This window comes from Otolemur garnettii, unplaced genomic scaffold (genome assembly GCF_000181295.1).
Source record: "Otolemur garnettii isolate 467f Iridium unplaced genomic scaffold, OtoGar3 scaffold00003, whole genome shotgun sequence".
In the NCBI taxonomy this organism is placed as follows: Eukaryota; Metazoa; Chordata; class Mammalia; order Primates; family Galagidae; genus Otolemur; species Otolemur garnettii.
This window is the reverse complement of record NW_003852398.1, coordinates 21,443,007-21,455,520: the sequence shown is the minus strand read 5'-3', so window position 1 is coordinate 21,455,520 and position 12,514 is coordinate 21,443,007. Positions and strand designations below refer to the sequence as shown.

Below are 12,514 nucleotides of genomic sequence, written 5' to 3'. Positions count from 1 at the left end.
AGGTGCTGGGTTGATTTATTAGTTAGTCACTGCAAACAGAATCAGCTTTAAATCTAACTATATTTGTAAATGATTTCATTCTTAAGACTGGTACTTCTAATAGCCATTCGTAGTGGATATATCCTAAAGGCGATAGAGCTATTGTTGGAAAAAACATACCCACAGGTGCCATAGCCACAAGATTGTCTGTCAGCTCCCCTCTTTCTGCTGCAGTCTGGAGAACACCTTTTAGATCTCCTTTCCAAAGCATGAGCTGGTGAAATAACTCAGGGTGGCCATTTTCCAAGTGACCTTTTCCTGTTTGAAAGAGAGAGAACGCTTGGAAAATGTTTCAGAAACATCTGTCTCCACTGACTTCTAGAAAAAGGTCAGATAAAAGAGAATAAACTCTAAAATATGCAGTCACTCACGATGGATGTGAGTCACCTATTAGAGTGATTATAATGGGGCCTGATGTCCACTTGTCCACCTACCTACCTTCACTTGCACTAAGACCAAAGAGCATACACTCAGAATCCCATGATGATGCAAACGGGCGTATAAGAATATCTAAGTCCGGGAGCTCAAAGCCCAGTTAGTTGACATGTAAAACTAACCATTATAGTACCAAAGGATAGCAGCCATAAAAGAGGGGCATACAATATATTAGGAAAATACAAAGATGAATGCGATTATGTTAACTGGATTTGCCTCACCTTCAATCTCAATCATTCTGTACAGGGTAGCCCTATCTGTGAAAAGCCCCAGGTGAAATCTTTCCTCAAGATCAGCAGACACATCCTCATTTAGCTCTGTTAATTTAAAAAGACAAAAAAAGAAAAAACAGATGAAGTGATTACTGTTACATGTCTAGAACACCTACTTCAGATACTGGGAAAATTGGAGCTCTGTGCCCTCATTTACTCACCCCTGAAGTTAGAAAGGCAACAAAGTATTAGAACACTGAAGACTTTCAACAGTCATACCAATCAGGGGCGGTCAGGGACCCTCTCACCCTCACCCTGCCCCAGATGGTTTGCAACTGTTAAGCTCAGCCTTGGCTAAATTGATATACACAATTTAGTTTGTAGTGTGCTCAAAGAAGATTGGGGAGAAAAAAAAAAAATGTTACAAACCAACCCAAAATCTATAAATATTTAAATGCTGCAATAAATAGATAAAACATTAAAAAGTAACATGATGTCCTTTGTCAGCAGTTGCTCAAGCCTATAATCCTGTACTCTGGGAGGCCGAGGGAGGTAGATAACCTGAGCTCAGAAGTTTGAGGCCAGCCTGAGCCAAGAGTGAGATCCCCCCTCTCTAAAAAGAGCCAGGAGTTGTGGCAGGAGCCAATAGTCTCAGCTGCTTGGGGGGCTGAGGCAAGAGGATGGCTTGAACCCAAGAGCTTGAGGTTGCTATAAGCTATGATGCTACAGCACTCTACAGAGGGCAACAACTGTCCCCCCGCCCCCTCCCAAAAGTAAAACAGCATCCTTAATATTCACTGGGACCTATCACAAGAGGATTCAATATCCACTTTCTGCTTTTAAAAAGTTAATTGAGTAATTTTTCAATAAGGCAAGTAATGTTCACTGTGTAAGTTATAGAAAGTCATTGCAAAGCTCCAAAAAGAAGGCTTTATGTATAATAAAAGCATAAAATATCTCTGGTGAGGCACAAGAAACCGATAATAGTTTGATTATATAATACAATATAATATAGTACAAAATTCAAAAGATACAAGAATGGAAATCCAGGACTGTGGTCACCTTTACTGGGGTGGGAGGAGATAGTGATTAGGGGGAAGAAACAGAAGACCGAGGGGAGGAGATCTACTTTCTTTTTCTTCTTTTTCCTTAGAGACGCGATTTCCCTTTGCTGTCTAGGCTGGTCTCAAACTCCTGGCCTTAAGTGATCTCCCACTTCAGCATCCTGAATTGCTGGCATTACAGGTGTTACACCATTATGCCAGCAGGGGATTTACTTTCTTCTTACACTGTTTTGATTTCGTTTTATCATATGCATCCTTTTTTAATATATAAAAATAAATATTCAAAAACTTGATTAAATGTGAAAATAGTGGTCATTAAATAAGGGCTCTGAAAAACAAAAACCAAAAATGTTTCATAATGAAACTTACTCTAAAATAAAAAATGCTATTTTTTTAAAAGAATTGCCACATTATGGGTATATTTTTAATAAGGAAAAAAATTTCCCTCATAAAGGTACTGTGCAATAGAGAAAAATAGCTGAAAGAGTCTACTCATGCTGAGATATCTAAGTTAACGTATCAATTCTGGCCTGCAGATAACTAGGAACAACTAGATTTAGAACAATAAAAACAGAGTAGTACATCTCAAAGGCACTGGTCGTGATGACAGGTCAGAGTGAAGAGTTTGGCAGCAGAGCAAGGGGGAATTGAGGAAAGGGAAGGCTAGAATAGAACCCAAAAATACAATTTTATCTGGGAGGCCAAGGCGGATGGATTGCTTGAGCTCAGGAGTTCAAGACGGGGCCAGAGTAAGAGCGAGATGCTGTCTAAAAATAGCCAGGTGCTGTGGCGGGTGTCTTTAGTTCCTCACTTAAACCCAAGAGTTTGAGATTGCTGTGAGCTATGCTGCCACAGCACTCTACCGAGAGTGACAAAGTGAGACACTGTCTCAAAAAAAAAAGTTTGACACTTTTTTTGCTCATCCATTCAAAAATAAGTAAATGCCCTTCCCAGAAGGCCATGGAAACATGTTTTTATACCTTTGGAGTGTTTTGCAGTTGCTAGTACCAAACAGTCCTGATGAAGCTCCTCTTTGGACCTGTGGTCCAGGCTTGTACTCAGTGGAAGCATGGAACGAGCTTTTCTCTTCTTGATTAAGGTTTCTGTAATGTAAAAAAAGTACAGACCATCTGAAGGAGAGCTGATCAGAAACACCAAAAGGAATGCCTATTGTGTGAATGTAAATTACTAGATTCTACTGAGCACAGAAAGTTCCTACTTCTCCACAGAAGCCCCTTTCAAAATAAATTAGCTGGGGGCAATGTTCACAAGAGACCCCAAAATGCCCTTGTTAACATTCCCAATGCAAATATCACCCTCACTACAAAACATTCCATCAAGTGCTACAAAAATGTTCAAAAGCATGACCCCAAATTACAACATAATCAAAACACCTACGCACATTTAACACCTAAAAAAGCACCCCAAATAAAAACCATCTACCTTTGAGTTTTCAGCTGCATGTAAAATTTTAGGGTGCGTTAACAAAACACTATAGTTTGATTACTAGATACCAACCTGGTTTCTCTTTAGGTGGCTCCTTTTTCACTAAAATGACTTTGTTATTAATGGTGACTTTTGACTTTTCAAAGCCTGAAGAAATTGGAGTGCAGGTAACTGGTTCTCTAGAAACTGTATCGTGGGGAAAAAGGAAAAATGTTTGGGATAAAAACAATGTAAAATCTATTAACAGTTCTTTTTAAAAATTAAGAGCTATTCCAGGCTCAGCAATACAGTCTTACCTATTACCAAAGCATATGAGACAAAGTGCATTGGAAAGGAAGCATCTCATCTCACAAACTTGTTGCAAGAATTTTGTTATTTAGAATTTTTGACTAAGGGAAAGTTATAGGCTTTTAGTCTCTTCAACTTTGTATCATAAGCCCAGTAGTTCCCAAACTGTGATCAGGGGACAAAGTGTTTACTTATTTAGTTCACAAAGTACTAATTGCATATTTAATTAATTACTAATTACACTAACAAGGAATAACTTTATTACTAAAGAATATTAAGTGTGATATGAAGTCACTATTCTTAGCACATTAACTTTTTAAAAAACAAGCTATTGATGCAAAGGGGTAAATGACATTTTGTGCAGATATTCTGTGATAGAAAGGCTTCTTTTTTCTCTTCCCTTTTTAAAAAAGAGATGAGTCTCACTTTGTTGCCCAGGCTGGACTCAAACTCCTGGGCTCAAGTGATCTCAGTAGCTGGGATTATAGGTGCACACCACCAAATGTGACTAGAAAGGTTTTTTTTTTTTGAGACAGAGCCTCAAGCTGTTGCCCTGGGTAGAGTGCTGTGGCATCATAGCTCACAGCAACCTCAAACTCCTGGGCTTAAGAGATTCTCTCGCCTCAGCCTCCCAAGTAGCTGGGACTATAGGCACCCACCACACCACCAGGATACTTTTTTGCTGTTGAAGCTGTCATTGTTGTTTTAGCTGGCCGGGGCGGTTTCGAACCTGCCAGTCTCAGTGTTATGTGGCCACTGCCCTACCCACTGAACTATGGGAGCCATTTAGAAAAGTATTTTGATGAGCATAAAAGATAAACCCACTCGCCTTATAGCTCTTTATTTACCCAAATTATGGGTCTAACAGCTATCCCTTGGGATGGAGAGGGTCTCAGGTCAAGGATGCCCCATACCATATATTTTGGTCTTTTTTTTTTTTTTTGAGAAAGAGTCTCAAGCTGTCGCCCTGGGTAGAGTGGCATGGTGACCTCATAGCTCATAGCAACCTCCAATCCTCTTGCCTCAGTTTTTTGTATTTTCAGTAGAAACAGGGTTGCACTGTGGCTCAGGCTGGTCTCAAACCAATGAACTCGACTGAGCAATACACCAACCTTGCACTCCCAGAGTGCTAGGATTATAGGCATGAGTCACCACGCCTGGCCTATTTCATTTTAATTTTGTCACATCAAAATATTGTTTTGGAATTAAGCATGAGTTGCTTTTATGTGTACTGTCTGCTATTTAATTATTCCTATTAACAGGTAACAAATGTTTAAGGTAAATACAAAGGGTGCCAGACAATGTATGCACATGGAAAAACCTTTAAAATTGCAATACTTCATATATACCAATAACAATAATGAATACGTGTACAAGTCCGTGGAGTATCTATCAAATGTAACTTGAGTATTATAAACTTAATACAGTTTTTTTCCTTTCTTAAAATGTGTATACCCTTTTTTGGCACCCTCTGTATATAATAAAGTCACTAAAATTTTACTCAGCAATTTTTTTTTCTTCTTTAAACTAGAAATAGATTATATTATTAGTCATGGAAGGCTGTTTTGTGAGAAATCTGAAAAAATGCCATTATAGCTTACCTGACTAAAGAATCTAATAAGCATATACGTGTTATTTTTTCTGTGAGGAGACAGAAAAATCAGGAAAAATTTCAGGTAGGAGGGATGAGAACTTGCAAATTCCCTAAGAATAAGCTCCTACAGGCAAGAGCTTCTACGTCAGACATTAGTAAGGGACAGTGGTTTCTTTCAATAAATGTGGCTAACAATGTCATGTTGTTAAAGCTTTTTCCTTGGAAGTTTCTTTTTATTTTTCACTGTGGTTAAATTAATGAACAGGAACTTTATTTATTAATCTATTTATTGTTTCAGGTTAATCTGAAGGTAAAAAGTATTAGGCTACAATGTCTGCATTTGTTAGGGAGAGTCCCTCTTATTATTGTGTCCTGCCCCCAAGAAGTGTGCCATACACCCTAACTTTGTGCCCATTAAGTGGGAGCACACCCATCCCCCTCTCTCCTCCCCTCTCCTGGCTCCCCTGTTCCCCTGCCCCTCACCTTAAACTGATTTGAGTTTTTCTCTTATGTGGGCATGTATTTATTGTCTGCTAGCTTCATATCAGTATGGAGCACACTGGATTCTTGCTTCTCCTCTCCAGAAGTTTCTATGTACACATTACCCTAGCTGCACTTTGTCCTACCCTGTCCAAGTTGATTAAAAGGTTTTCTCTACAGAACTTTATTTCTACCTTAATCATTTGCTAGAGTCTCTTGAAAACTCCAAACTTGAAGTTGGGAAAATAGGCAGGTCAGAGATAGAAACGTTTCAAGCTGAATGAGGACCCAGTTTAGTTTCTGGGAAGTGACTATGAAAATCCTAGACATAGGGAAACCCGGGCCCCTGCCACATACCCACTGAAGCGAGGCTACAGGGTAACTCTGGCTCTGGAGCATCCTCCTCCCCGTCCTGGTCTGACACGCCATTCTCCACAGGTCCCAGGTTCTCCACGTTGTTCTCTTCGTTCCCATCAACCGAATCCAGCTTTACAGGAGCTCTCGAGGTCAGCTTTTTTTTCTTTTTGGGCTTTGGCTTAGGTTGAGAGAGTCGTTTCTTCTCTAATTCAATACTTTTTTTGCCTATAATAATTACAATAAAAAGGGTAGACTAAAATATACATTCTTTTTTTTTTTTTGAGACAGTCTCACTATGTCACAGTTGGTAGAGTGTTGTGGCATCGCAGCTCACAGCAACCTCTAACTCTTGGGCTTAAGCAATTCTCTTGCCTCAGTCTCCCAAGTACTAGGACTACAGGCACTGGCCACAAAGCCTTGATTTTTTTGTTGTTATTGTTGCAGTTGTCATTGTTGCTTTAGCTGGCCTAGGCCAGGTTCGAACCCACCAGCCTCTGTGTGTGAGGCTGGTGCTGTAACCGCTGTTCTAGGGGGGCCGAGCCTAAAATATACATTCTTGGTTAAAAGCATGGTAGGTGGTAATGTCCACTACCTCATTACTCTTTGTTTTGGGGACAGAGTCTCACTACGTTGCCCAGGCTAGACTCCTCCTGGGCCCTTGTGATCCTTCAGCCTCAGCCTCCAGAGGCGCTGGGACTATAGGTGCTCACTACAGTGCCCAGCTTTTACTTTTCATTTTAACAGCATTCTTACCCTTTTCCTTCCTTTTCAAAGAATTAGTAGAGTTACTATCAGAGTGTTAACCAATTTCTTTCTGAATTTCATTAAACCATTAACGGGATCCCAATTACTCCTAAATACTTTACTGGGTACGTTATGAACAAGGACATTCTTTTTTTTTTTTTTTTTGAGACAGAGCCTCAAGCTGTCCCCCTGGGTAGAGTGCCGTGGCATTACAGCTCACAGCAACCTCCAACTCCTGGGCTCAAGCGAGTCTCCTGCCTCTGCCTCCCAAGTAGCTGGGACCACAGGCGCCCGCCACAACGCCCGGCTATTTTTTGGTTGCAGCCGTCATTGTTGTTTTGGTGGGTCCGGGCTGGGGATTCGAACCTGCCACCTTAGGTGTACATGGCTGGTGTCTTAGCCGGTTGAGCTATAGGCGCCGAGCCAACAAGGACATTCTACAACATCACCACAGTACAAACACTGAAATCAGGAAATGAACACTAGCACACTATTATTGCATCTACATATTCCATTCAGTTTCTGCCATTTGTATCCAGATGTCTTTTATAGTAAAAGAGATTAATCGAAAATCACATGCTGCATTTGGTCGCCCCACCTCTCTGGTTCCCTTCAGCCTGGAACAGTTGCTTGGCTTTCCCTTGACTTTTATCACTTGAAACTTGTGGAGATTACAACACAGTTAGTTATTTGGTCAAATTTCCCTCAATCTGCATCTGCCTGCTAGTTTTCATTAGATTTAGGTTACATATCTTCAGCTGGAATACATGAAAGTGGGATGCTGTATTCTTCTCAGGGAAATCTATGAGGGAATACCTAATTTTCATTTGTTCCATTATTTGGTTTCTTTCTTTTTTTTTATTTGGTTTATTTCAATCATTTGATTAAAGGGGTGTCTTGTAGGTTACCTCCTTAAAAAATATTTTCCCTATTTAATTACTAAGTATTTATATCTACTAGTTTTAGTACCCACTGTTTTTCATAAGTAAAAGTTATTACTAGGATGCCTCACTCTACATTCACGAGTTAGCACCGTATTATAAGAAACAGTCTGTAGTTCTCCCCATTTATCTAGGTATTCATTTATTTATGATACTATGGACTCATGGATTCTTAATTTACGTTATGATCTATTTAGTTTTTTAATGGTTTTATTTTTTTCCCTTTTTTTCCTTCTTTTTGAGACAGAGTTTCACTTTGTCACCCTCAGTAGGGTGCCATGGCGTCACAGCTCACAGCAACCTCAAACTCTTGGGCTCAAGTGATTCTCCTGCCTCCACCTCCCAAGTAGCTGGGATTATAGGTGCCCACCACAATGCCTGGCTATTTTTTGGTTGTAGCTGTCATTGTTGTTTGGCGGGCCCAAGTTGGATTTGAACCCGCCAGCTCAGGTGTTTGTGGCTGGCGCCTTAGCCATTTGAGCCACTGGCGCTAAGCCTTTTATTTATTTTTAAATCACCTTTATTAAGGTATAATACAATAAGATATACCCACTTTTTAATTCTTTGATGAGTTTTGAAGAATGTATACAGTTATGTAACCCATCACCATCACAAACAAGATATAAAATCTTTCCATTATATGGCTTGTCATCCCTAGGTCAGTGGTTAGGGACTAGCCACATACATGAGGCTGGCAGGTTTGAACCTGGCCCAGGCCTGCCAAACGATGACAACTACAACAAAAAAATAGCTGGGTGTTGTGGTGGGCACTTGTAGTCCTGGCTACTTGGGAGGTTGAGATAAGAGAATTGCTTAAGTCCAAGAGTTTGAGGTTGCTGTGAGCTGTGATGCCATCACACTCTACTGAGGGTGATATAGTAAGACTATCTCAAAAAAAACCCAAAAACATTCCATTACTTTGAAAAGTTCTCTCATGCAGTGAGATGGAGTTCTCTCTTTGCAGTAAGATACTCTCTCCTCCCTGAACCCCAATCACTGATCCACTGTCACTATGGTTTAGCTTTGTCTGTTCCAGAATTTCACATAATAGAATTATATAATACATAGTCTTTTTTGCCTGGCTTCTTTTGCTTGGCATAATTTTTGTTGTGATTTACCTGTTTTCTTGTGTTTATCAGTAGTTACTTTCCTCTTCTTATTTTTTGAGACAAGAGAGTCGCTATGTTGCCTGTGGTAGAGAGCCATGGGCATCACAGCTCACAGCAATCTCAAACTCTAGGGCTTAAGTGATTCTTTTGCCTCAGCCTCCCAAGTAGCTAGGACTACATGAGCCTGCCACAATGCCCACCTATTTTTTGGTTGTATTTGTCACCGCTGTTTGGCAGGCCTGGGCTGGATTCCAAAGTGCCAGCTCTGCTGTAAGTGGCTGGTGCCCTACTCACTGAGCCACAAGCGCCGAGCAAGTAGTTACTTTCTTTTTAGCATTGAGTAAAATTCTACTGTAGGGATACACCACAATTTACTCAGTAATCTGCTTATAAAAAGTTGGTGATGATCACAGATAAAGCTACTATGAACATTCTTTTTTAAGTCTTTATGTAGATGTACTATTTCATATCTTTAGGGGTAAATTTCTAGTTGTTTAATATGTATATTCCATCTAGTTTTTTAGTAGTTTGTGGAGGGTGGGCAAGCCAGTTAATCTTCCTTAGCCAGAAATGGAAATTTTCCTCTTATTTATTTTCAAATTGAAATCATTCCAGATTTGGTCAATAGCTTATTTAAGCTTGCTTCTTTGTCTTTTTGATCTATCTCCTTAATTCTTTTGAGTACTTCCTTCCTCTCTGGCATAAGATACGTTTCAGGGAAAACAACCCTGCCCTAACCTAGAACCAGTCATTTCTCTAAGAAGCCACCGACCCTCTTAATGGAGCATGATATTTAGAAACTATGATGTGGGATGAAGGTGTGCTCTTTAATATTAATACTTGAGTGTTGATGCCCACAGGCCTGATGGTTGTCTTCCTTGCTTACGCTCCAGATCCCTGCCATACTGACACTACTGCCCCCACATGTAGTCTTGCTTGCTCAACCCTGATCAACTCAGTTTTTAAGGATGGAAGAAAAGGAATTAGGCAATCATTTTATTGGGTCTAGATTGTGACTGACCTTGTGGAGGCCGGGAATGATCTTGCATGGAAGTGAGCCATTTGTACACACAGAAGTCGTCTGCCCCTGAGTAGATGCAGTCTGGATCTAACGGGGACCACACCACACAAAGTAATCGACCTCGATGTCCTCGGAAATTGCACAGGGGTTCTTCCCGCAGAGTATCCCATACCTAAACCCAAAAGTCACATGATAGAGTAATTTCTAATTAAAACAGTAATTAATTTCTGTAATTTTACTGTTTTGGGGACATAAATTTTTCTGATTTATTTTTTTGAGACAGAGCCTCAACTGTCACCCTGGGTAGAGTGTTGTCGCATCACAGCTCACAGCAATCTCCAACTCCTGGGCTCAAATGATTCTCCTGCCTCCGCCTCCCTAGTAGCTGGGATTACAGGAGCCTCCACAACGCCCAGCTATTTTTTGGTTGCAGCTGTCATTGTTGTTTGGCTTGTCAGGCTGGATTTGAACCCGTCAGCTCAAGGTGTATGTGGCAGGTGCCGAGCCAATTTACTAATTTTTTTTTTTTTTTTTTTGAGACAGAGCCTCAAGCTGTCCCCCTGGGTAGAGTGCCGTAGCATTACAGCTCACAGCAACCTCCATCTTCTTATTTTTTGAGACAAGAGAGTCGCTATGTTGCCTGTGGTAGAGAGCCATGGGCATCACAGCTCACAGCAACCTCCAACTCCTGGGCTCAAGTGAGTCTCCTGCCTCCGCCTCCCAAGTAGCTGGGACCACAGGCGCCCGCCACAACGCCTGGCTATTTTTTGGTTGCAGCCGTCATTGTTGTTTGGTGGGTCCGGGCTGGGGATTCGAACCCGCCACCTTAGGTGTACGTGGCTGGCGCCTTAGCCGGTTGAGCTATAGGTGCTGAGCCAATTTACTAATTTTTAAAGTAATCTGTGGACTCTGTATTCTCTTGTGATTTGTAGTTTTCTCTTAGGTGTTTAATTCAGAGAGTACTATTTCCTCTGGGAGACATACGTGCTCTGAGATGTAGAGGCACCTCTATGGGGATAATTTTGTAAAAGCTTCTACTGAGGCCCTATGAATTTCACATCTCAAACCAATACCATATGTTAATTTTGGGGCTAGGGGGTTCTGATATCATGAAGAAAACAGCCCACATAGAATCCAAAAGTTGGGGATCTAATTTCTCACAGGTGATTCTTTGTCCCCAAGTCCTTTGGCAAAGGGCCATCTTCCTTGCTGTTTCTTAAATTATTCTGATCTCAATTTTACAGAAGGGAGCCCTTCATGGCTCCCACCTTTGTGCAGGCAACTTAATTACAATTAAGCACTGAGATAGACATTGAGCTATTACCATTAAACACTAAGATAGACATCTAGCATGGATGTTAGACCCCCAGCTCCTGAGGTCTATTTTGGTTCTGTTACTTACAACTCCTACCTCATGGATCAGGCTTGGCATTTCACCTTTTATTTTTTAGAACTAGAAGATTTCTGATGTACCAATTTGTTATTAAAAATTGTTTATGTGGGCTACGTGTGGTTACTCATGACGCTAATCTGAGCACTCAGGGAGGCTGAGGCAGGTGGATCACTACAGCTCAGGAGTTTGAGAATAGCCCGAGCAAGAGTGAGCATCATCTCTAATAAAAATAGAAAAACCATCCAGGTATCACGGTAGGTGGCTGTAGTCCCAGCTACATGGGATGCTGAGGCAAGAAGACCAATTGAGCCAAAGAATTTGAGGTTGCAGTGAGCTATGATGATACCATGGTACTCCACCCAGGGTGGTAAGAGTAGACTCTGTCTCAAAAAGAAAAAGAAAAGAAAAGAACATGGGCTTTAGACTCCACAGCTTCTGGTTTGAGACCTGCCTATGTGATTTGTTACAAATATTCCTGGGAGTACTTTTCATATCATTTTAGGCCACTATACTGATAATGAGTCAGAATGAAATCTGTCAAAATGTTAGGATTTAGACAGTTCTTATCAATATTTTCCCTTTCATCTAAGTAAAAAAATCTATTCTTAGCCTGTTAAGGGTCCAAAAAATAGAATAAAACTAAAAATGCCTTCTAAAACCTAGAAAATTCCTTTCTGTAGAAGATGATCTGGGGGAAAGAAAACTTGTCCACAACTGTAAGAAAAAAGAATTTAAGTTAGAGTGCATAGTAAAGAACTCATACGATTATGGGGACAATAGTACCTGGGCTGTACCATCATAGGAAGCAGATACCAGTCTTCCATCGTGATGTGGGCTCCAAGCCAGACTGGTAATCTTGCCTGTGTGCCCTGAGAGAGTTCGGTAGGGCTCTGTAACAGTCACTGGAGACTCGGGATTGCTTTCTAAAAGGCAAAGGAAAGATGTCACTGCCATTAATGACAACAACAACAAAAAAATCAAACAAAAGTACATACAGGAAGGTATTCACGTGGCCAGAGTCCAGATTTTGCCATATGCTTTTCCAGGTGATTAATTTGAAAAATTAAATTGATTATATATAGTTCTGGGGGTAGACTAAACTTTTAGATATTAAGCTAATACATGTACACACAAAGCAAATGTGATTAAATGTTAAGAATTATTGAATCTAGGAAAGGATATATGGGTATACTTTCTATTATTCTTAAAACTTTCCTCTAAGTCTAAATTATTTTAAAATAATAAAGTAAAAAGAAATAAAATTGATCCTAGCAGTTTTCTTCCTTTTTCTACTATTTAGTACATGTGAAATAAAATGAATGATTTAGAATCCCAGTTAACAATCATAAGGACCAGGATCAGCTTTCTAACACACGCTCATTATTATTTTA

The 12,514-nt window shown here is 40.3% G+C and overlaps 1 protein-coding gene across 2 annotated transcripts in view; it reads right to left on the bottom strand.

Moving 5' to 3' along the window:
• The window catches only part of GEMIN5 (gem nuclear organelle associated protein 5), a 61,359-nt gene that overhangs the window by 17,564 nt on the left and 31,281 nt on the right, over positions 1-12,514 (bottom strand). For both annotated transcript variants that reach the window (XM_003782011.2, XM_012808679.2), the window contains exons 14-20: positions 11,907-12,046; positions 9,731-9,902; positions 5,916-6,140; positions 3,269-3,382; positions 2,731-2,853; positions 696-791; positions 160-297 (exon numbers count right to left, since the gene is read on the bottom strand). In XM_003782011.2, the coding sequence (XP_003782059.1) occupies positions 160-297; positions 696-791; positions 2,731-2,853; positions 3,269-3,382; positions 5,916-6,140; positions 9,731-9,902; positions 11,907-12,046 (1,008 nt within the window). The remainder of the gene's footprint in view (positions 1-159; positions 298-695; positions 792-2,730; positions 2,854-3,268; positions 3,383-5,915; positions 6,141-9,730; positions 9,903-11,906; positions 12,047-12,514) is intronic.